Source organism: Pongo pygmaeus, chromosome 5, assembly GCF_028885625.2.
Source record: "Pongo pygmaeus isolate AG05252 chromosome 5, NHGRI_mPonPyg2-v2.0_pri, whole genome shotgun sequence".
Classification (NCBI taxonomy): Eukaryota; Metazoa; Chordata; class Mammalia; order Primates; family Hominidae; genus Pongo; species Pongo pygmaeus.
In genome coordinates this window covers 166,270,518-166,295,745 of record NC_072378.2, presented here as the reverse complement: position 1 = coordinate 166,295,745, position 25,228 = coordinate 166,270,518, and the positions used below count along the sequence as shown (strand labels likewise).

The 25,228-nt window shown below is 38.6% G+C and overlaps 1 protein-coding gene across 3 annotated transcripts in view; it reads left to right on the top strand.

The window, feature by feature from the left end:
* The window catches only part of PDE10A (phosphodiesterase 10A), a 334,971-nt gene that overhangs the window by 76,221 nt on the left and 233,522 nt on the right, over nt 1-25,228 (top strand). The window contains exon 2 of one of the 3 annotated variants that reach the window (XM_063666827.1): nt 10,641-10,768. The exons of the other annotated variants lie outside the window; for them this stretch is intronic. Coding sequence (XP_063522897.1) covers nt 10,732-10,768 — 37 coding nt within the window. The 5' untranslated portion in view covers nt 10,641-10,731. The remainder of the gene's footprint in view (nt 1-10,640; nt 10,769-25,228) is intronic. 3 annotated transcript variants of the gene reach the window in all.

Genomic DNA, 25,228 nt, shown 5'->3' with positions numbered 1-25,228 from the left:
GTAACTTTCTCCTTGTATCGTTCTAATTGCTTTCTCCCTGTATATACTTTCAAAAAGTTTATGTTCCTCCCGTCTTTACTTCTTTCTTTCATTCCTCCACCCATATCTTCTATGCATTGACCTGTTCCACGGATATTTACTGTCTTCTTTGTTCCACATGCAGGTGATGTGATGAGAACAAACAGGACAAAATCTCTGCCCTTCAGAAACTCACATTCCATGTGCCGTTCTACTCTCTCCTTTTCCACTTCCCCTGCTCGTATCCTTTAGAGTTGGCCACCCTCTGTGATGGCTGGAGACATCCCCCAGAGCATGAATGGATGCCCCACAGTTTGCCAGGTGCTGATTCCAAAGGTGCTGCCACCTGAAGTTTTGCTTGCATGCTGATTCTCCACCCTCAGATTTTAAGACAAAGTCCCCCAAGATTGTCTTTTGTCATTAGCTCAGCATTTTTTTTTTTCAAGGCAAATATAAAAGAGCTATATAAGAAAGACTGCTGTAGATAACATCACGGAGTTCTAGATGTTGGCTTCCCACCAAATTTCAAATCAAGGAAGCGAGTTGGTATTTCAACCTCTGAAGCCAACTAACATTCTTATGAAAAGTCAGTGAAAGTATTAAGAATCATGGATTTTGGTGGCTTCTAGACCTTACTTGTGGTTTTCTTAGTAAACTACAATATGGTAGTATGATTTAGAATATTATTTCTATATAGCTTCAGGGGTTTAAACTATCATTTGGCCCTTGTGGATATTATTAACATTTTTAATTAGAGGTTTGCTTTTCTTCTTTTAGGCCTTTTAATATATAGTATCCGTTCTTTTCTGGGACATGACTATTTGCCCCACCTGGTCAGATCTCTAAGAAAATGGCAAAATGGGAAAGGAAATATTGAAGAGTCACGGGTTTCATATTTTGTGGCATAATGGGAGGGAGGACATCTTAACTATTGGTGTCTGAATGAGAATTCAATTTTAAAAACTAGTTTTACTTGTGCGGTAACTTAATGGAAACATGTACTATCTCATTCTTTCTCTATAATATGATTTGATTCTCATTATATTGTTGGCCTGAAGGAGGAAGTTGAGGCACAAAATATAATTTTAAAAAGTTTACTTGAGCTAAGGTGAGAGGACAGCCACCTGGAAGACTGAGACCCAGGTGACCTTGGATATGAGCTCTGTTCGGCCTTTGTGAGAAGCAGGTTTTCCAAAGCAAAAAGGGGGACAGGGAGTGGGCTGATACAGCTGTTTGTCAGGAATTCCCGTTGGTTAGACAAATAAGATTGATTAACGATTGACTATACATTGGTGAACTGTGGGGTATGGGGTATGGTGTCCAGTGAGTGGCCTTGCTTGGTTAGTTGATAGCTGCTTGTGGCGGCAGCTGGTCTAGAGCCCACATAGCAAGCAGCTTCAAGAGCTGATTACTCAGCTCAAGGAGGGAGGTGGGATGGACTGCTGCCTCACTCTCATGCCTCTGTGGGTCTCTAATTTATAGCAGGCTCGCATTCCTCGGATAAAGTTTCTTTTCTTACTATGTTTTATTGTTAAGCACCTATATTAGCTTCCTGTGGCTGCTCTAACAAATGCCATGAACGTTGTGGCTTAAAACAACAGAAGCGCATTCTCTCATCATTCTGGAGAAGAGAAGTCTGGAATCAGGGTATTGGCAAGGCTGCACACCCTCCAGAGGTTCAAAGGGAGAGTCCTTTCCTGCCTATTCCAGCTTCTGGTGGCTCCAGGCATTCCTTGGCTTGTGGCAGCATCATTCTGTTCTCTGCCTCTATTTTCACATCCCCTTCTCCTCTGTGCACTTCTCTCTCAAAACTTCCTCTGCCTCCCTCTTTTAAGGATACATATGATTGCATGTAGGTCCCCCTCAGATTATCAAGGATAATCTCCTTAAAGTCAACGGACTGTGATTGCTAATCATATCTACAAAATACCTTCACAGCAACACCTTGATTCGTATTTGAATGAGTTACTGGGAATATTAGACTAGTCAAGTTCCCACGTAAAACTGGCCACCCCCTGTAAACTTGGCATTCATATGCTTCTCCTTAAACTATGACTAGTCTCCAACTAAAGACACCCATGAAGTCATACTTCCACAGGACATGATGCAGCTATCTTACTTACAACCGAAAATGTGTTAACCATTTCCCCAGAAGAGGATGCCAAAGTTCCTGGTTGGTGTTCACTGTTTTCCTTAACATCCTGGAACTTAAATACCATGATGTAAAGTTCAGTGTTATTCATGCATCTTATGTTATATGATAAGGGATAAGAGCAGGAAGAATGCAAAGATTCTTGCTTAAAAATTTATATACCCACATACTCATAACAAAATAAGAAATACTCATAAACATTGCAGCCCTTGTTTCTGAAACTGACTGCCTAGTCCTAGATAGTGTTTATAACTACTTTCTTTCATTACTCATTCCATATTCCCTTTGCCCTCTGGGAGCACCACAGCCTGTTGGTCAGGGTTCTTTGCCTGTAGGGTGACCCAGACCCTCATTCCTGAGGGGCCTGGGTCATTAACAGTCCTGCCTGAAAGGGGTTATTGGTTTTCCATTGACTTCAGTCACAGGGCATGGTGGCAGATGCCCTAAGGGGTATTCTGCATTCCAGACATGTTCTTCCTAACCTCCTTTGTGTAGCCGAAAAGCAACCAGGTGTCCAGGTGGTTGATTAGGACAAGGGGCCAAACTAAAAGGAATAACTAAGCCTTTGTTCACTTCCTGGGATAAGCAAGAGACACAGAATGGTGCTGGCTCCCCAGAGGTGCTGACTGTCATCTGCAGAATGGTGCTGGGTGAGAGTCAGGTGGGTCAGCTCAGATGAGGGGTGCATTTCACTGCTGGGAAGTCTCAAACAAAAGGCTCCTGCCTCTTTATGGGCCTGTTGGCTGGGGGAAGGGCTAGGTATGGGAAAGTACCAAATCAAAGGGAAGAAAAGTACCTCCTCCAGGCCCCCAGTAAGAAGGCAGCTGAATGGAGGTGCCTGGACAAGGAAGGAAGATATGTGTATGAGCATGGCTGGCCCAGGGGTCAGGGAAGCCTGAGTCCTCAACTGCAACTCCTTCCAGAAAACTGCAGTGCACTGACTATGCACCAAGCATGTTGTGTGGTGGGGTCAGCTTTTCTCTATGAGGGCTGCCAGGCACAACTTTGTAACTGCCTCTATTGGACCTGAAAGATCACACAGAGGATTTGGGCCTGGAGCCAGACTACCCGATAGTAGCAGCCCCACTTCCTCTTGGCAATCAGGATCAATCACCCCAGCCAGTACTTTGCCTATTGATTCAGAGGCCTGAGGAGCCCAAAGTGGCTGGGTGGCAGTCTCAACTTCCAGTTCATTGGAGCCATTGTGTCTTCTGGTAGAAATATTCCTCCCTTTGAAGCTAAGGACCAGCAGAGCATAAGATTGTAGGAACAGGAAGTGAACATTTTAGTAGTAAATCACCAGGAGTAATATTAAGGGGTGCCATTCCTATTCCTCCCCACCCTTGATTCCTGGACTCATGAATCCTGGCTATGGGAGAAACGGTATCATATATTAGACACTAGTTGAGGACATATACAATCTCCCACAGAACATTGCCCCAGCCCTGCAAGATATCCCACCCACCTGCTGCTGAGACTTCAAATACCACTTTTCTTTTCTGTCAAGCCAGCTGCTTCAGGATATGGGGACATGGTTTGAACAGTGAATTCCATGATCGTGGGTCCACTGTCGTACCTCATTTGCTGTGAAGTAAGTTCCTTGATTAGAAGGAATGCTGTGTGGAATACCTTGAAGTGATATCATTTAGGGCCCACTTGGATAATACAGGGTAAACTCCTCCTCTCAAGATCTTTAACTATAATCTCATCTTTTGCCATAAGGCAACATTCTACAGGTTCCAGGGATTTGATGTGGGTATCTTTTGGGAAGTGATTTTTGGCCTCCTAGAGTATCTGACTGTTTTCCTTGCAAACTTTGGAGAAGCAGTAAGACTGAAGAGGTAGAGAATATACGTTAAAGAGGATCTTTAGGCACAGTAATTTGTTTTGAAACATAGCTCAGGTACACATTTGCTATGTAAACTTTGGCAAGTGACCTAACTTCTTAATCCTCTTTCCTCTTCTGTAAAATGAGGATAGTAAGAATAATTTATCTGGATTATTTTGAAGATTAAATGATTTAGTAAATGGAAAATGATTAGTATACTGCCCCCGCACATAGTAGGCATTCAACAAATTCAGACTAATGCTATCATAAGCAGCTGGCTCAGAAAAGCTTTGCATCGATCAAGCAACTGTGGAGGCCGGTACTTGGTGGTTGACACATATGGGTGTGTTTTGTTTGTATTTATAAAAATTTTGAGTTATTTGCCGCACGAAGAAATACTGGTAAGACATGTAGGAAAACATACTTGTATGTTTTCTTGGGGAGAAATCTGGTGAGAATGAGACTTCTCAATATATATATTTTATATTGTTTTAATTTTTGAATGTGTAACAATTTGAAAAGGACAACTAAATAAAGAACTTTAAGAGATAAAAGTTCGTAGAGAGTCATCTGTACTTGTCTTGATTAAAAAGACAAGCTAATAAAAATCCCCAAAGAGTAAAACCTGTTTTTTTTTTTGTTTGTTTGTTCTCATGACCCTTGAGTCCCTGGTGTTTCTTTTGGTATATAGTTATTTTTTTTTCCTTTGAGTTGAGTCAAATTTTTATATTCAGTTTTTTTTTTCTTAACAGTCTTCCACTTAAATTTAAATTTCACTGGTTGTTTTCATTGTGCATTTAAACATAGGTAGATTTATTTTATTTAGACTTGACAATTAGATCATTTGATGTGAACAACTGTGCCTTAGAAAAATGTACTTAATTTGAAATACAGTCCTGTTATTAAATCGACATAGAAATCATATGCTCATAATGATTTGCTTCTGCATACTTAAGAAGCTCTCACTGTACAGTTTTTATTTTTCCGTTGGTTGTGACTTTTGATTTTTGGGCCCTATATTTCCACTTACCTCATTAAGCTCCATAGTGACTACTCAAAACAGCCTACATAGACAAATATGCTGTTATGGTGAATATCTGCCTTCAAATATTAGCACTGTACTTCTGTTTAGAGCTGTATATTTTTGAAAAAATTCAGTTTGTTTAAGCTTCATAAAAGCCCTGGGAAATAGGTGGGTCAGGCGTAACTAATGTTATTTATCTTCATCTGTTCTTATTGTCTACCTGCTTAAGTAAAAGCAGGGACCATGCTCTTGTCATCCTTAGATTTCTAGTATCTAGCATGTTGTTGGTGCTCAAAAATAGTTACTGAATATGCAAATAAGCATATAGTTGGATAAAGAGATAAGGAAAATCACTGAAACCACATTTGGTGGCAAGTAAATGAAATAATCAAAACTAGAAACCCTGTTGTTAGACTTCTAGTCCAAATGTGCCTCTCAGAACAACTGACTGATTCATAGTCTCTGCTTTAAATATGAGATCAGTTTAGGGCTACTCAAATCCTTTGTGCCAAAGAGAATATATTAATCCCCAGTCCAAGTAGGATTTAGCACTTTTGTCCACCAGAATAATCAAAGCAAAATTCTCAAATTGTAGAGGCCTCAGAAACACATGATGAGAAATCGTTTTGTTCTGTTTATAATACTTTTAAGCAAAATGCTTATGCTTATCTGTCTTAGTGAATTAGGGCCGCTCCAACAAGTACCACAGACTGGGTGACTTTTAAACGTTTATTTCTCACAGATCTGGGGGCTGGGAAGTCAGAGACCATGATGCTGGCTGATGCAGTTCCTGGGGAGGGCCCTCTCCCTGATTGACAGATGGCTGCCTTCTTACAAGAGAAATGTTTTAAGAGACAAATCATCTCTTTCTCATTTCTTATAAGGGCACGAATCTCTCTCTCAGCTCTTGTGAGGGCACTAATCCTGTCAGTGAGGGCTCTATTCTCATGACCTAATTGCCTCCCAAGGACCTGGCCTCCAAATGCCACTGCACTGAGGATCAAGGCTTCAACATACGAATTTTGGGGGGACACATTCTGTCCATAGCACTGTTCTTCTGTCAAAGCATGGTGAGGTTCTAATTAGTATTAAATGGTCTAAAGTATTCTTTTGGAAAGGAAAGATTTAAATTAACACCTGAATATTTTAATGAGTGGTAGAGTTAGAATTGAAACTGTTGACAGGTTTTCTTACCTCTTATTTTCTCCATGGTGTCACCATAATGGATCTAAAAAGGAAATTAATATTTATTTTTATCGCCAATTTTTCTAACTTAATGTGCTAAAAATTATGTAATTTAACAAGTCAAGAATTGAACTTACCATCTTCTTTCTCATCGGGTAGGAGACTTACCATCTTCTTTCTCTTCTCATTGGGTAGGAGACTTACCATCTTCTTTCTCGTTGGGTAGGAGACTTACTATCTTCTTCGTCTTCTCATTGGGTAGGACATTTACCATCTTCTTTCTCTTTACACCATATATATGTGAGTTTGAAAGCTGGTACTTATCTTTATTCTCGTTCACCACTCTCTCCACATTCAGCCCATTAAATAAGTCCTGCTGGTTATGTTTTTAAAATATCTCTCAACTACATCACCATTACCCTATATATGCACATTACTTTTTCCTTGAAACTAATTGTCCTCATTAAAGGCTGATGGATGTTTCAGAAACTCACAGTAAACTTACTTGAGCTGGAATATAATCAGGACCTTTCACTAATTGACAAGAACCAGCCTCATTTCTACCTCTTTGTCTCTTATTTAAGCTCTGGCAACATCAAACTGTTTGTAGTCCCATGCCTTTCTTGCATCACTACCTTCTCATGCTGTCATCTCTGGAAATTCCAGACCACTTACTTGCTCACTTAATTTCTTCTCATTAAGGCTCAGCTCAGGTTTCACTTCCAGAAGACATACCCGACCCATTCCTCCTCATTACTCTCTCCTGACCCCAAGTATTGGGTTCATTTATTCAAACATTCATTAATTTAAATATGTATTGAGCACCTACTATTGACCAGGCGCTGTTCTAAGTGCTTGTGATACATCAGTGAACAAAACAGAAGAGCCCTGTCCTTGTGAATTCATATATTCTAGTAAAAGAAATGGACAACAAATAAAAGTAAATTATGTAGGATATTCGAAAGTTTAGAGTGCCACAGGAAAAATGATGTAGAACAGAGTGAGGAGGGTCAGGAGTTGGGCTAGTAGGGGCTGGGAGACAACAATATTAAATACCATGTAGCTCTCATTTGAGACGGTGACATTTTGAACAATAGCTTGCAGGAGGTGTGATGTAGACCCCTGAGGAAAGAACAGTATTCCAGGCAGAGGCATAAGCCAGGGAAGAGGCCAGGATGTGGATGTATGCCTAGTTCGTGCAAGGTCAGACAGGTCATGAGGAATAGGCCGTGTAAGGACTTTGGCCTTCGCCGTGTGAGATGAGGGGATGTTGGAGGGTTTTTAGCAGAGCAGCAACATCATCTAGTTTATGTTTTGACAGGGTGCTATATTGAGACCAGACTATAGATGCATGCAGGTTAACCAGTTAGAAAGCTATTGGAGTAGCCAGGTGAAGGATAATAGTGGCTTGAATTCATTGTGTTGACTGTTGGGAAGGTGAAACATGATTAGGTTTTGGATGAATTTTGAAGTTTGCAACAACATGACTGCTTAATGGTATGGATGTGAGGTGTGAGAGACAGAGAAGAGTCAGGGAGGACTTGTATCTTCACTGTGATTCTCCCTAATCTTGTGCATGTAACTGGTCATCAAGTCTTGTCAGTCTGCCATTTAATTATCAGTTTTATTTTGCTACTGTTTCTCAACTGCACTGCTGCAGTGGCTGTCTAATGGGCATTCCTAGCTTCAATCAATTCTTTCTGTGGGAGTAAAGAGCATTCTAAAATCCACATCTGCTTATATCATTCTCAAGGTTAAATCTTGCGTGTTTCCATCCACCTATAAATAAAATTCTGAAGTCCTTAGCATGGCATACAGTATCCTTAAACTGCCTTTGCTTACTCTGAGCAGCTATCCTTCACCTCTTCCACATGCCTTTCATCATATATAATTTTTGAATTTCCTAGAAGGTTGATCCTTCATGCCTTCTTGGGAGGCATGTGCTGTTCCTTCTGTCTGAGATGCTGTTTCCATCTTGTCTGTTTGTGGATTACAAGGCTAAATTTGGGTGTCCATTTGTCTGTGAGAAGCTTCTCTGACCTTAGTATCTCTCCTAGTCTGTTGCTTTTCTTCCTTTTCCTATAGACCTCATGTACAGTTATTACACTTCTTATCCCACTGATTTGCAGCTGTTTTTGGTCGGTCTTCCCTTAAGGGAAGCAGCAGTAGTTTTATTTTACCATTATTTAGCAGAGGCCCAATACATGTATGATAGACTTTTGGGCAGTTGGGACACTAAGGCAGAAATGGGTAGAAATAAATTGGAGAGACTGACTTTATATTATGCCATGTAAGAAAAAAACAGAAAAAGAGTTTGACGGCCAAAAAGGGTAAATGCATTTAGTAGGAAAGAGTTGAGGTATAGGTGTGGATTTTATGGATGTCTTGAGGACTGTAGGAATGGGGAGAGTAGCGGGAGATGAAGGTTGTTTGGGGCCAGATGGTGGAGGTGCTTCCATACTCTGTTTTTCATCTTTGTTCTGGAACAGTGAGGAACTAATCAAATTTTTTAAATAAAAATCTGAAACAGACTGTTGTTCTTTTGGTTAAATTGGACTTTGCCCCTACCATGTTGTTTCATTGCGTTGTAGCATTTACAAAAGGGAATCTGTAACAGTCAGCAATACTTCTGGATTCTTGCAGGGAGGGTAGGGACCATGGGGAGGAGTAAGAAGTTTCCCCTTACAAAATCTTGACTTAATTTGTCATGGGGAAAAAAAAAATCAAACAAAACTCTTGACAGTGCAGCCATCCAAAGAAGAAGAAAAGCTGCTGTCGAACTAAAGGAGATGCTGGGCTTCCCTTAGGCTGAGGCTGGCGGCCCTGAGCATCTGGGCGATTTGGCCCACAATTGGGACCCCTGTATTTACCTGAAGTCAGTCCAGATTGAATGAAGCAGGAACTTCCTGCTTGTACTGAGCTCAAGATCGTGGCTCACCCAGCGGGCGCTCCTGGTTCCTGTCTCTAGTCAGGGCAAGCAGAGGCCCGTGGAGATGGCACAGAGGTGACCCGGTGCAAGGAGTGGCAGGGCCCATGTTTAGAGAGTTTCCTGGGTTTCTCTTGTTTTGTGTATTTTCTGTTGTGTCCTCTAGCTGCCGGACTCGGGTCTCGGGCCTTCCCCAGCTGTAGGAAGTTTCCCACCCGTCCTAGGAAGCCCAGGCCAGAAGCAGGCGGGCGGCGTTTCTAGGGTGGGCATGATGTCATCAGAAGTGCCTGTGCCCACCTGTCATGTACCACCTTCGCTGTGGCTGCTGATTGTGTGAGGGCTGCTCTAGTCCAGTCTTGAAGTGGATGGTGGCTGGGAGGCAGGGACTCATAGCAGGGGGCCCACGTGTGGGGGGCTCCAAGAGTGAGGGGACCTGGGGTGAACGAGTGCCTCAGGTGGACTCCAGAACCATGGGTGTAAAGCTCATTGGCAGCTCCTTGGCTTGGCACCCAGAGATGGGGGTCGCCTGTGCCCTTGGGGGTGTGGGGCCTTTACAGCCCATTCAGTAGCTTCACAGTCCCAGCTTCCTGCTGTGCTGAAGCCCTAGAAGACTTCCCAGAGTTTCTTGAGCATGGAGTGTTGCGTGCTGCCCTGGAAGGTCTTGTAATGCCAGCTGGGCATGGGCTGGTCACAGACTTTTGGGCCCAAGGATCACTCTGTGTCCCCCAGGAGAGTACTTGTGAGAGTAGAGTAGGTGAAGAAAGATTGATCAGGAGACCTGAAACCAGAAAGGCAAGTTGAGGGAGAAGGCTGTGCACTGGCATGGGCTGTTCCGTTAGAGCACCTTTTGGCTGCAAGTAAGAGAAACCTGCTTCAGATTACTTAAACAATAGGGAAAATTGGCATCATAAAACATGAGCCTTCGAGGAAGGGCAACTCCAGGAATGATGGATTCAGTTACTCACACCCTTCTGATCTGCTTCTTTACCCTTCCCACTTTGCTAATGGACTTTGTTTTGATGGTGGCAAGATCAGCTCTTTGGCTGTAGGCCTGGTATGCACATTGGAAGAAGAGTGGACTTTTCTGTGTGAGAGCTAAACTAATGACTTTCAGGGAAGGAGAGCATTACCATGACTGATGTAGCAAATTGGGATTTATTCTGAGCTGGAGATGGTGACCTTCCCTGAGAGGGGAAAATGATGGCTAACTGAACAAAGGCAATAGCAGTGGGAATGAAGAAGGTTTAAAGGAGGCAGAAACACTGTGAAGGTACTGTTGACAGAAATCAGTGATTTGCATTTAGGGATTGAAGAAGAGGGTGGATTGGAGGATGACTGGGATATTTAGTTTAGATGATTAAGAGGAGGTTGATTTCACTTAAAGAGATGGGATATGAAAGAGGGAGGTGAAGGAGGAGAAGAGGGAGAAGATTCAAGTAGGTTAAGGTGTAGCCATGCTGAGAATTATCTGTTAGTTATTTGATTTTTTTGTTTTGTTTTTGTTTAGAAGCTAATGGTATAGATATAGAAGTCATCCACAGAGATGTTACAGTTGAAGAGATGGGGGTAGAGAAGACTTTGAAGGAAAAGAATGTAGAATGAGGATAGAAGAGAGGAAATCCCAACATTTAACAGGTGAGTAGAGGACACTAAGCCAGCAAAAGAAATTTAGAAGGGACATTCAGATAGACAGGAAGCAAACTAGTACTCTATAGCTCTGTTTTGATCTGCCAATTCATTAAAATTATCAATTGATGAAAACTTTGTTTTGTTTACACCTTGACTCTTTTTGGTGCCAACCTTCAGTCAAGCCCCCTACAGTATCATTGACAGGGTTTCATTGCACCGAAAAGTTTACAGTGTTTCATACTGGATGGGTTAGTTTTAATGGCTTTTGAGGATTTCTGTGATGTTCTAGTTGGGTGATTTTTCCCTTTATTTTTCATAGGGTGGTTACATATTTGCTTTAGGCAAATTGATTATTGACTAAATGACCTGCTTTACCATGTTATGTAGGAGAAATTTCCAAGAAACTAAGGGGTTAGTTAACAATATCTGATACTACTGCGACCAAGGGAGATGAAGACAGAGATAATGATATTTAGCAATTTGGAAAGCTGGTTTAACCAAAAAATGATTTTAGTGCAGTTATGGGGAATGAAATCATTGGGTGATTATTAACGCATGAATTAGAATTAAGGACATTAAAATAAGCACTGGACTACTCTTTTGACTTTGATGGTGAAAGAAAAATAGAAGGTGTGATGGGTTTACCAGGTGTGAAGGATGTTTTGTTGTTGTTGATCATGTTTCGGGATGGGTGGAAGTGTGAGTGTCTTAGAAATCTTTACATTAAAAGGGGCAAGGAGAGTTTGAAGACATGAGACATAAAGGGGAAATAACTGAGTGAGCAAGGAAAAGAAGGAATCAAGAACCAAAAAAGAGAGCCAGCTGAGTTAAGAGAGAAGCTAGAAAGTGGGTAGAGGTTCAGAGAAACATTGAAGAGGAAAAATAAAGGATCCTCTGAGTAACAAAAGGCTAGGTCATGTGTCAGGGTGATCATGCTGTGTCCAGATGCTTAGTAGTAATGGAACAGTCTTGGTCTGGCTGCTGTGGGATCAGTATAGAGAGCCATCTAAGAGGCAGAAAAGAATTGACATGACTGCATTTTTCTCTAACCAGTTAGAAATGCAGGTCACAAAACTCGAATGATTGGGTTGACCTAGTGTGGGGTGGGACTAAGCAAAGAATTCTGTGGTGCTTGCTGAGGTGTTATTGCAGTAATCGGCAATGGTCTTTAAACTCAATAGTGAGGTGAGGCAAAGTTAATTCAAATGGGAGAGAAACTAGATGAACAGTGACCACAGTGTACAGTTGAGGGCAAATACCTGACTCAAAAGTAATGAAAGGAAGAATGAGGTGTAAGGATAGGATGGTGTCATCAGAGAGGGGAATTTTGTCACAGGAGGGAGTAAATAATTTTTCTACTTATTCATGGTTTGTAATGGCATGACCTCTAACCCACATAGAGGAGTAGCAGGGAGCAAATGAATCATACCCTGTTTTAACAGGTAAGCTTGAGGGAATAATAAACAGTTATAATGTAATATCAGAAATCTGTTGTTTTATTAGCTGTATAACCAGTATGACAGTTTATGAGGTGTATTGGTTTGAGATAGTTGTAAATCATGGTATAAATGCACTCTCACTTTTAACAAAGAGCTTTTTAATGTACAGTCTGAGCCGAGACTAGTAAGTAAAACTCTTATTTTTGTTATTCAGAATGTACATGTTGATTACATTGACAAGATTAGTTTTCAAATAGCAAGTGTGACATTTCTCTGAATATTTGAAAGTTGTTTTAAAATGATTTTTAAGTCAAGGATAGGTTTTTTGAAAATTAATTTTGAGGTGAAATAGTTTTTATGAGACAGTTTCTGTCTTTAGCAAATTCTCTTTGAATCCCTCAATCCTGGCTCCAGTGGTGTGACTGAGCTCCACTCGCCTGAGTGGGTGGAACTCTCTCCCCTACGTTGGTTAGAGGTGCAAATATTGGCCAACATTTGAAAGCAGTTAACCTATTCTCAATCCCCAAGCACCATTTTTAGTAGAGCTAATATAAGAGGCACACGTACATTTTCTAACAAATTGCTTTTTTTTTTAAAAAAAAAAAAAGAATGTAATGGAGTCACTGTTCTGGAACTACAACTTTGACATTTATTTGCATAAGTAGGAGTGGAAGTGGTTCTCATATGCAGCTAGAACACCCCTTTAAAAAAACTCACTTTAAGTTTGAATTTGAAGGCAGAGGCTTTTATTATTATTAATGCCATATGTTGAACAATTTGTTTTGTTAATAAGTTGCTAAAACCTGCTTCGCTCCTAACTTTAACCTACACTCTCACAATTACAAACACCTTCCTTCCTCCAGGGTTCACACAGTAATGGCTGAAGTGCCAGGCACTATAAGCTGATAAGATAAGAAGCACATGGCGCATTGTCATAAGCCAGGGGTCCCTACTGGGCCGGCTGACGCACACAGTCTTCCCCTGATGTCAGAGGGCCGAGAAGTAGCACCTTGGCTCTTTTCCCAAATTTTGTGCCAGAGCAGGGGAAAAGACTCTTTGTTTGAAAAAGCAGCTATTGAGGTTTTTTTTTTTTTTTTTTTTTTTTTTTTAATTGCTTTTCTTGACTATAGGCCAGATTCCTGTCTGTTTAAATGGTTTGGTATTATTTCTGAATTGTTTGGCAGAAATAATGTTTTCTAGCAAAAATACATTCAATTCATTGTACACAATGTTTTATGATCAGTTCGTTGCCACTTATAAGGCTTTGAATTTGTCATTTTTTGGTGAAAAAGTAAGTATGGCAAATTTTATGAATGGCATAGTTCAATATGTCTCATATAAGCTCTTAAACTCTGTCACCAGTATTTGGACAATGAACCCTGTCTTAGTAAATCTATGAGGAGGGGGAAAGCTAAATGTAGACTAGGGTCATTTCAGTAACATTTAATGCCTGACAAGCTGTTTATCTCAATTACTTATTGGCATTTATACTGAAATATGAAAAATGTTAGATTCATGAGATGGAACTGTTCAAGACTAGTAGTAATCTACTAATGCATAGGCCAAACATACTCCCTCTACTGATAAAAAAAAAAATCCAGACATCAGAACATGCTCTACGGCCAAATTGTCATCACAGTGAAAAGTCTGCGCAGTACATTATTCTGTAAAATGTCGTTTAACTAATTTAATGGCTCCTTATGAAGTCCTAAAGAATGAAGATAATTCCAAACCTATAATTTTATGGCTGCCTTGTTGAAAAGGGCAGACCAAGGTGCCTATATCAGGATGAAAGACCTGAAAATCTAAATAGCCTAGCATATTATATATACAACTTTTAGTCATTAATTATGAGATTAGCTCAGATTAGTGAAATATAGCAAGTTTTGCATTGTCATCTGAACTTGAAATTTTAACATGAACGCTATTTGAACAAAGTTGGCAGTGAGAATTGTGGATTACAATTAGCACTCTACAGAACGGTGAGACATACTGGAAGTAAAGCTGAGGATGACTGCTTTTTTGTTTGTTTGTTTGAGACAGGGTCTCATTCTGTCACCCAGGCTGGAGTGCAGTGGCACGATCATGGCTCACTGCAGCTTCAACCTCCCTGAGCTCAGGTGATCCTCCCACCTCAGCCTCCGGGGTTTCACCATGTTGCTCAGGCTGGTCTCAAACTCCTAAGGCCCAAACAAGCCTCCACCCTTGGCTTCCCAAAGTGCTGGGATTACAGGAGTGAGCCAAGGCACCCAGCGAGTGACTATTTAATGTTTACATTTTTGTCACCAAGGAAGCAAAAGAGTTTTAGGAATTTAGAAATGCCACTGAATTGTTAATATGACATTTTTGAATTAAGGTATTTTACAGAAACCACTTTATAACAATGTCATATTGTATCTTTTGATGAATGTTTTGTTGACTAGGTATAAACTAATTTTTTTATACTTAGGTGGTAATAAGAGCTGATATTTTCTGAGTTTTTTAAAGCAATTTTCATATATGAGGTGTAGAGATTATTATTGTCTCCATTTTCCAAATGAGGAAATTGAGGCATAGAAATGTTAAGTGACATATTTCAGTAATTCTGTAAATGGTCGAGCTAAGAGTACCTTGGTAGTCGTCTTCGATGATTAGAATTTTATGTTTGAAATTAAATGCTGCCGTAGAGACCAGAATCATAATTCCACGTTTCTTCAAGCACTAAACTTGCTCTCATGAAAGGATTAAGTATTAGGGAAGGAAATCAGAGTTTTAGAGGTAATAGGTTACGTACATGAAACTTTCAAGAAAGCGGAAGTGCCATATTTAAATCTTTCTCTGATGTAAAGATAAGCGGACACAATTCTTCTGTGCTTCACTGCTCTGGGCAGTAAGTTCATGTTAGTAGGGTGCACAGCTTAGATGCCTGTGTTTCTACTCATAGCATTTCTTAGTCACTAGGGACAATTTGGCTCCTAAATGTTAAGAAAGAATTAGCAGCTGTTAGAGTGGAGAGACAAGATGTTTGACAGCAGCATAGCAAGTTGGGGGCTGTGTAATGAATGATCTGAAGTGGAACAGCTATAGTGTGAGCAAGTGAATAGAAACTTTTGAAGTGTTTGCAGCACAGCTTCAAACAGTGTAGCATGACTGGATTATGAGAAAATAAATACCGGCAGGTCAACTGGTACTAAACACTTATGAATGGGGATTTCTTTTTAAAAGCAAACTCAGTTTACCTAAGAGGTGAAGTGTAATGCTTCCGAAGAGTATCACGATGTGTGAAAATGGCTAAGGTCACAAATGAGAGAACTATCTCTTCAAGAACAAAATGTGAAGAGAACTGTCTTGGGAACTCTGGCCTGTCTCACTCAGATAACATTATCCATAGCAGTGATACTGACTACTCAGATAACATTTTCCATAGCAGTGATACTGACTCTCAAGCATAGGAATGTTTAGAGTATCTCATTGATGATTCCTAAGTGGTGTGTAATTTCTTGTTCCAGTCTATTGGCAGGACTTGAATTCCTAGGTTTCCCAACAGAATTTCATGGTGTATGCTTCTCCAGTATTTTCATATTTATCAGCAAAGATCTAGTAAAATAAATAATGAAATCAATTTTTTTGCAAGGTAAGCAAGGCAGAGGACAGATGTGGTTCCCAAAGACTCAGATTGCTGTTCTGCTAGCAAACAGCTGGCAGATTCAGTGTCATATAAGTGTCGTAGATGTGATCAAAATAATGAAATTACTAGAAGTAATGAAAGCACTTCAGTAAGATAATGGTTTTATCCATGTCTTCATTTGATTCTGAAACATTTGTTTAATGCTTAGTGTGTGAAAGTATAGTTGATTCTCATTATTTTTGAATTTTGTATTTGCTCATTTGCTTACTCACTAAAATTGATTTGTAACCCCAATCCTCACAGTGCTTTCACTGTCATTTGTGGACATGTGCATGTGCAGAGTAAGGTTGTATGTTGATTGGTTGATGAAAATGTCACCAAAGGCTTGTAGGAACCTAACCTTGTATTTCCACTAGGAGCAAGCATTGGTCAAGTATTTGCTGATTCAGTGTTTGTGTGGACTTTATAGAACATAAGGCTACTAATAATAATCGACTGTAATTACTAGCACTGAGGATAAGATGAATAAGACGTAGTTTCTACTTCAAAGACCAGAGAAAGACTTTATATCAATGCTTAAGAAAGTGATGTATGTCTTATATAGCATTGATTTACTGGCAGACCCTTTTGTGTTGAGATGCCAGCTTATCATTAAAGAAAATCTAGTTATTTCCTCTTTTAAAATTAAGTAGTGTTTGAGAAGATTGGTTTTGATTTTGAAAATATACAGCTTAAAAGAAATACGCTGTTTTCTTGATATTAACAAAGCAAAATCATGTGAATTGTAAAATTCAAGTGTGTATGTTTTGAAAGTATATGCGAAAATATCACTGTCAGCCCGGTATTAATTCTTACTCAAGGACTGTCCATTTATTATGATGGTTTCTCCTAGTGGCTTGAGCTAAATTTAAGCATTAGGAACATGATAATGCTACATTTGCTTGTTTTAGATATCAGATCAGATTGATGGTTTTTGTTTTTGTATGCTTATTATTTTGACACAATATTTGTCCAGTTATTAAAGATTCATTCTGCCTTTTAAACAATTTTAAGTATACTTTTTTTTCAGAAAGGAGAGCATTAGTTTGCTAGGGCTGCCGTTAGGATACTAGTCATATTGGATTAAGGACTCACCCTATGGGCCTCATTTTACTTAATCATCTTCTTAAAGGTCCGTTCTCCACACAGAGTCACATTCTGAGGTACTGGGGGTTAGGACTTCAACACATGAATTTTGGAGGAACGCAGTTTAGTCCATGACAGAGAAGAATGTATGTTGTAGTTTCTGTCCTAACTTTTCTTGGCTGTCTATTGGTTAAAACAGATAATTTTTGTGTAGCTTACATTGGAAAGTTTTTCCTGCTTAATTTTTTCCTCTCCAGAAAACAAACACTTTTGGCACTTTCAATTTTTTTCTTTTTCTCTTAACAGCAAAGAACATATGTGGGTTTATGCAGCTTTATGCAGTTCTGCGTTTCCTTCAACATTTATTGATAGTGCCTACACACAGGGAACAGTAAACCGGAATGAGAGTAGGGAGTAACATTTCCTGTGAAGCATTCTTCCTTGGTTAAAAAACAAATTTTTGGAGTAGATTTAAGAAGAGGGTATGAGTTTAACAAGACAAGAGGAACATTTCCTATAAAGAGACATGAAACAAGCAGTTTGAAAGGAGGGAAGACTGTCACAGGCTGTGAAGGTAAACAGAGATAATTATATTATACTACAAATATGAACATAAGAATTTTGGGAAGACACAAACGTTCAGACCCACAGCAGTCACTTAAACAATGGTGATATCAAGGTTAATTTTTAAGCACATTGGAAAGGTTGGAATATGTTCTTTGAATATTGACACAGTCTTACAACACTCGTGCAAAAGTAGAAAGAATAATAAATTCATTTCTTCATGCGGAACCCAGGGCAAATTATGGCAGTTACATGGGCTGTTTCCACTGTGCATTTTAATAGTCTCAATTAGGGACAATTTACATTATGTCCTTGAGTAAGGAGAAAAAAATGCCCCTGCAACAATGCTGTTCAACAGAAATATAACGTGAAGTAAAGATGACAGCTGTAAGTTAAAATATTCTAGTAGCCACTTTAAAAAAGTAAGTGAAATTAACTTAATAATAAAATGGACTTAATTTATTCCAGAATATTAGAATTTTAGCTTCTGATTATTAAAGAATTATTTGATGAACTATTTTACATTCTTACATTTGTACTGTTGTCTATGAAATCCAGTATGTATTTTACACTCACAGCACATCCCACTTTGGAGTAGCAACTTTTCAAGTCTCCAATAGCTACTTGTCACTAATGGCTATTCTATTGAACAAGCGTAGCTGTATAAACTTTGTGATTTTCCAGAATAGTGTCTTTTTAGTTTTCTCACCAATAACATTTCAACAGCAAAACTAGCATAAATTTCTCTTTCCTTCTTCACAATTTCTTGGATAGATTTATTCTTACAGCAGATCTTAGCAAGCTCAGCATACCTTTGTTTTTTCTTTCCTTATTAAATCAAGAACTTGCACCCTTTAACTTAGAGGAACTACTTTATGGCTTCTCTGTGGCATATCTGAATTGCCATTATCACTACTCTTGCACTTTGGGGTTATTATGAAGTAAAATAAGGGTGACTTGAACACGGACACTGGGATACCATGACAGTTAATTTGATAAGCAAGATGGCTACAAAGTGACTGAGGGATGGGGAGTGTCTACAGCATGGAGACGCTGGACAAAGGGAGAATTCATGTCCTGGTTGGAACTGAGCTGTGCTATGTGAGATTTTATCATGCTACTCAGAGCAGTGCACAATTTAAAATTATGAGTTGTTTACTTCTGGGATTTTCCATTTAATATTTTTGACTGTGGTTGACTGTGTGATTAACTGAAACTGCAGAAAGTGAAACCGTGGATAAGGAGGGGGGGTATACTATACTTAGTTCTTTTAAAAAAAAAAATGCCAGACGGGCGTGGTGGCTCACGCCTGTAATCCCAGCACTTTAGGAGGCCGAGGCGGGTGGATCACGAGGTCAGGAGATCGAGACCATCCTGGCTAACATGGCGAAACCCTGTCTCTACTAAAAATACAAAAAATTAGCCAGGCGTGGTGGCGGGCGCCTGTCGTCCCAACTACTCAGGAGGCTGAGGCAGGAGAATGGCGTGAACCCGGGAGGCGGAGCTTGCAGTGAGCCAAGATCGCGCCACTGCACTCCAGCCTGGGCGACAGAGTGAGACTCCGTCTCAAAAAAAAAAAAAATGCCTTGTTGAGTACCTATTGTGTGCTGGGCACTTGGCTTAGGGCAGATGTTACAAAGGTAAGTAGAGACTCTTGGCTTCCAAAGAAATAAGAATCTTGAGGTCAAAGCAGATAAATAGATTATCAGCAATAAGATAAGGTGAAAGATGGACACGTAATATAATAGAGTTTTAGATTTGCATTCAGAAAGTTTTGATTTCGAGTCTAGTTTTAATTTTTTAGTCATGTGACCTTGGATTATTTATATCTTTGAACCCCATTATCCTTATTGGGAAAAGACCAATGAAATGCATGGTACCTAATAAGTACTCGATAAATTATATATATTTTTTAAAAAAAGTATTGAGAGAGACGAAACACCTGGTTACTGAGTCTGTTAAGTATATGGGGAGAGATTGGGAATGGGTTTCATAGTAGAAGTAATAAGCAGGTGTTTACAGGGAAATTATCAGTGAAGAAAAGGCACTATTAGCAGTGGAGTCAGTGTGCATAAAGGCATAGGACAATAAACATTAGTTGAAGAACACTTTGATGGTTTCTCTAGGTCATTTTTAGCCCATAGCTATGTATTTTTAAAAATCAGGCATAGATTTGAATGCCATTTCCACAACTTACTAGTTGAAAGTAATTTTACCTATGAATCTTGGCTTCCTTGACTGAAAAATAGAGATAATACTGAAAGCCCCTTTTGTGTCCCCTTCCAGTTACTAACCCCTTAAGGTAACACTTTTCTGACTTCTTACAGATAGTGACATTTTTCCAACTTTAAATAAATAGACTCATGCAGTATTTATCTTTTGTGTCTGGTTTCTTTTGTTCAACATTATGTTTGTGTACTTCACTCATATTATTCCATGCAGTTCTGAATAGTTTGTTCTCATTATTGTATGATATTCCATTGTGTGAATGTACTAAGTGATTTATCTGTTCTAATGTTGATGGATATTTGGTAGTTTCCATGTTTTGGCTATCATAAATAGTGCTTTCTTGAATATTGTAATAATATATATGGCTTTTGATGGACTTAAATATGCATTTTTAAGGGTGTAATTTCTGGGTCATAGAGTATGCCTGTGTTCAGATTTTTTGGTAGATTGCTGCCAAACAATTTTTCAATGTGATTGTGTCAATGTAGACTCTTACTAATAGTGTATGACAGTAAGGATTGGGATTTGGACTTGCTCATTTTTTCATATTTCACTTACTAGAGTTGAGTTTGCTTTTTAAAAATATGATTATGATCATGTCACTGTCATGCCTAAGCAAAGCCCTTTAGCAGCTGTTGGTTGCCTTTAGAACAGAGCAACTCATGACTTATCAGGCACTTTGTGATTTGTCCTGGCTTTGCTCTATCTACACCTTTGTCTCTAGAAGCTTCTCCTTGGTATCATGTTCCGCAGTGTAATTGAGTTACTTGGAGATTTCCTGTCCTATGTTTTCTGGCATTCATTTCCAGACATTGACCCACACTGTTACCTTTGCCAGAGCTGCCAAACTGTCTTCCAGAGTACCATTTCACATTCGCACAAACAGCGAATGAGATCCTGTTGTTCCACATTCTTGCTGGCATTTGGTGTTGTCAGTGTTCTGGATTTTGGCCATTTAAATAGGTATGTAATGGTATCTCACTGTTGTTTGAATTTGCATTTCCCTCATGACATATAATGTAGAGCATCTTTTCATTTGCTCATCTGTATGTCTTTTTTGATGACGTATCTGTTAATGTTTTGGACTTCTTTTAATAATCAGGTTGTAGAGTAAGATGCTCTACATGGTAGGAAACCAGGTGCAGAATAAACATCAACCACAGCTGTCAAGTAATATAAAATAGAAGTGCAATTAGCTATTACAAGAAAGCTTTTAGGGAAACTTTCCAAATGGAAACCCAGTGCTTTGAATAACTTAATTAACTTCCTATGGGATCAAATCAATCACTGTTAAGTACCTGTCATATATAAGTATTGCCCACAGTAAGGCTCAATAAATGTTTTGTATTAATGCTTAAAAAAAAAAAAATCAGGTTGTTTGTTTTCTTATTAATGAGCTTTAGAGTTCTTTGTCTACTCTGGGTAAGTCTTTATCTGATATGTGTTTTGGACATATTTTCTCCCAATCTGTGGCTTGTCTTTTTATTCTCTTGACAGTTTCTTTTGCAGAGCAGAAAATCTTAATTTTACTGAAGTACAACTTATCAATTCTTTCTTTCATGGATCTTGTCTTTGTGTTGCTTCTAAAAAGTAAATGACATGCCCAAGGTCATCTAGATTTTCTCCTATGTTATTTTCTAGGGGTTTTATCATTTTGTGTTTTACATTTAAGTCTATGATCCATTTTTATTTAATTTCTGCGACTGGTTTGAGGTGTGTGTCTATATTCATTTTCTGTCATGAGGCTGTCTGGCTGTTCCTGCACTATTTGTTGAAAAGATTATCTTTTCTCTACTGTATTGCATTTGCTCCTTTGTCAAAGATCAGTTTTATATATTTATTTGGGTCTGTTTATAGGCTGTCTGTTTTATTCCATTGATCCATGTATCCATTATTTCCCTAATAACCACACTGTTTTGATTATTGTAGCTTTATTGTATGTCTTGAAGTCGGGTATTGTCAGTCCTCCAACTTCGTTGTTATCTTACAATATTGTGTTGGCTATTGTGAGACTTTTGTCTCTCAATATAAACTTTAATCAGTTTTCCAGTAACCACAAAATAACTTCCTGGGATTTCTATTTTGATTGCACTGAGTGTAGAAGAACTGACATCTTGACAGTATTGAGTCTTCCTATCCATTAACATGGAAAATGTATCCACTTATTTAGTTGTTTGAGTTTTTTTTCATCAGAGTTTTGTAGCTTTTCTCATATAGAGTTTGTATATATTTTGTTAGATTTATACCCAAGTATTTCATTTTTTGGGTGCTAGTGCAAATGATATTGTGCTTTTAATTTCAAAATCTACTTGTTCATTCCTGGAATATAGGAAAGATACTGATTTTTGTGTTTTAACCTCATATTCTGAAAATCTTGTGTAATCACTTACTAGTTCCAAGAAGCTTTTGTTGATTTTTAAAAAAAATTTTCTATATAGACGATCATGTCATCTGTGAAGTTTTATTTCTTCCTTCCCAAACTGTAAACCTTTAGTTTTCTATTCTTGTCTTATTGCATTAGCTGAGACTTGTAGCTCTCTTTTGGCTACTTTATGAATGGAATATCTTTCCCATCCTCTCACTTTCAGCCTATTACCTATTTTTGCCTTTGTATCTAAATTGGATCTTTTATAGACAACACATAGTTATTTTTTAAAAATCCATTCTGCCAATTTTTTGTTCTTTAATTGGAGATTTTAATCTATTTACATTTGAAATAATCAGTAAGTATGGAGTTACTCCTGCCATTTTGTTTTGTTTTAAATGTTTATGTCTTTTTATTCTCCATTTCCTCCGTATGCCTTCTTTTGTGTGTGTGTGTGTGTGTGTTTTTGAGCATATTGTTTTGTTAGTTTCTCATTTCCTTTTAGGTTTTTTTAAAATGATTACTCTGGAGATTACTATTGACCCGTTAAACTTTCAACAAATTATTTTGAATTAATATCGACTTAGCATTAATAGTACAGATAGTCCCTGAGTCACAGTGGTTTTACTGATTATGTTTATTCTTTATAGCAGTGCAAAAGTGATACACATTCAGGATGCTTCTTGACTTATGATGGGCCTGTGTTTGGATAAACCCACTGTAAATTGAACATTTTATAAATTGAAAACATACTTCCAATTTATGATATTTTCAACTTCAAATGTGTTTATTGGCATGTAACCCCATTATAAGTGGAGGAACATCTGTATACAGAAACTCTGTTTCTATACAACTTTGTTCCTCCTCTTTTATTTTGTGAATAAATTATATTTTTACATCTGTGCTCAGTAACAAAGACTTATAGTTTTTGTTTTATGCATTTTGTTTGTAAATCACATAGGGATAAAAAGAAGAGTTACAAACAAAATACAGTATTACTGGCTTTTGTATCTGCCTGTGTAGTTGTATTTTTAATCAGTGTTCTTTATTTCTTAATATTGCTTTGAGTTACTATGGTCCTTTTCTACATGAAGGACTCACTTTAGCATTTCTTGTAGGACGGGTCAATTGGTGACAAACTCCCTCACCGTTTGTTTATCTGCAAATTTCTTAATTTCTACCTGTATTTTAAAGGGTAGTTTTCTTGTATATAGAATTCTTGGTTGGCATTTATGTTTGCTTTGAACACTTTAAATATGTCATTTTGTTGCCTTTGGCCTGCATAATTTCTTCTGAGAAACCAGCTGTTAATCGTAATTTCACTGAGGCTCCCTTTTATGTGGTGAGTTGCTTCTCTCTTGCTGCCTTCAAGGTTCTGTTTTTGTCCTTGTATTTCAGCAGTTTGATTATAACATGTTTTGTTGGTGATCTCTTTGCATTTATCCTCCTTGGAGCTCATCAAGCTTCTAGGATGTATAGATTAATGTCCTTTATCAAAGTTAGCACTCTTTGGCCATTATATTTTTCCAATAATCTCTCTACCCCTTTCTCTTTTTCCTCTCCTTCTAGGAGTTCCTGTTATGCATATGCTTGATGGTATCCCACAGTTCTTTTGCATTAGCTAAAACAAATTTTCCTCCTCTTTATTATTTTTGTTTCTTACTGTGGGTTGTAGTTGTTTAGTTGTTTAGTGACTTTTTCTAATCTGTTTTTGTTGACTGTTTTATAAACTACTTTACTTAATTGTGTTCTTTGTTCTGTGTGGTATCTGAACTCTGTTATTTTAAATTTGTTTAGTTGGTGTGTTGATAGAGATTTTATTGAATATTTAGAGCCATAAAAGGAAGGAATAAAAATAAAAGGTAAAATAATCTGTCCATCTCTGCATATTGGCTGTGGGCTGGGGAAGTCCTTCAGTGCTTAGCTAAGCTTTTCACAGCTCTGCCTTAGCCTCCACTTCCTGCTCTCTCACTGAGGCTAAACATCAGCCAGAGGTAAGAATTTGAGGGTTTAGTATTTTCTCAGGTCTTTCTTGAGCATGTATCCTTCCCTGGGCATGCATGTGGCTTTCTGAATTCTCTGGTATATGCCAGAGCTTTCAATGCCTTACTTCCCTGAAAAGAATATCTCTCCCCAGCTTTTCTTTCCAGTGTTTCAGTATGTCTGTTGTTAGCTTCAGCTGCAGTCTTTTGCTCTCAGAAGTGTTATCAGGGTCACTTTCCATGTAGCCACCTTTCTTCCCAAGAGAGTTCTGAGTTAGGTGAAGCAAAGTCATATACTTAATGTCAGATAGATCAAAATAGAAAACAAGACTCTTTGAGAACAAGATCTGCTCTGTTCCCTCTGAAATTAGAGACCAAGTTCCCATGCCAGGAATATGGACTGCCATCTTCAAGACTGCTGCTGAACCAGGGGGTTGGAGTAGGGCAAAGGGAAATTTAAATGCTCCAAAGGTCTTCTACTGTTTTTTAAGTTGCCTGTTTCTGGATTCAATATTTGCCTGGGTGCTGGAAACATTGGACTGTTTTCTGGAGTTCTGACGAAGTTGATTTTGACAGTTTTAGCTTGGTTTTTGGTGTTTCTGTGGAAGGATAGGCCCTTTGAACTCTCTGCATTGTCATTTTTTTTTTTTTTTTTGGTTATTCTAAATGCTTTTCCAAAGTGACCTGAGTTGATTTCTACTTATTCTCTAAAGCTTGAATATATTGCAATGAGAATTACTATAAGCCTCCCACACAAGCATTCCATAGATTATTCAAGAGGTGCAAACATTTCATTATTTAAGAAGCATCTTTAGTTCTGTCCAAAATATTTCCTCTGTGCAATCTTTTGTACCAGAGAGTTTATACTAACCTATCAGTGTATTGTAGCATTAGATTCAAGACATGTCTTGATCATCAGTAACACTACAGGACTCAGCATTCCATTTGAAAGCCACAAATGGACTTCAGAAGGGCCAGGAGGAATTTGTTTTTTTTTTTTTTAGACGTAGTTTCACTCTGTCGCCCAGGCTGGAGTGCAGTGGCATGATCTCGGTTCACTGCAACCTCTGCCTCCCAGGTTTAGGTGATTCTCCTGCCTCAGCCTCCTGAGTAGCTGGGTTTACAGGTACCTGGCACTGCACCTGGCTAATTTTT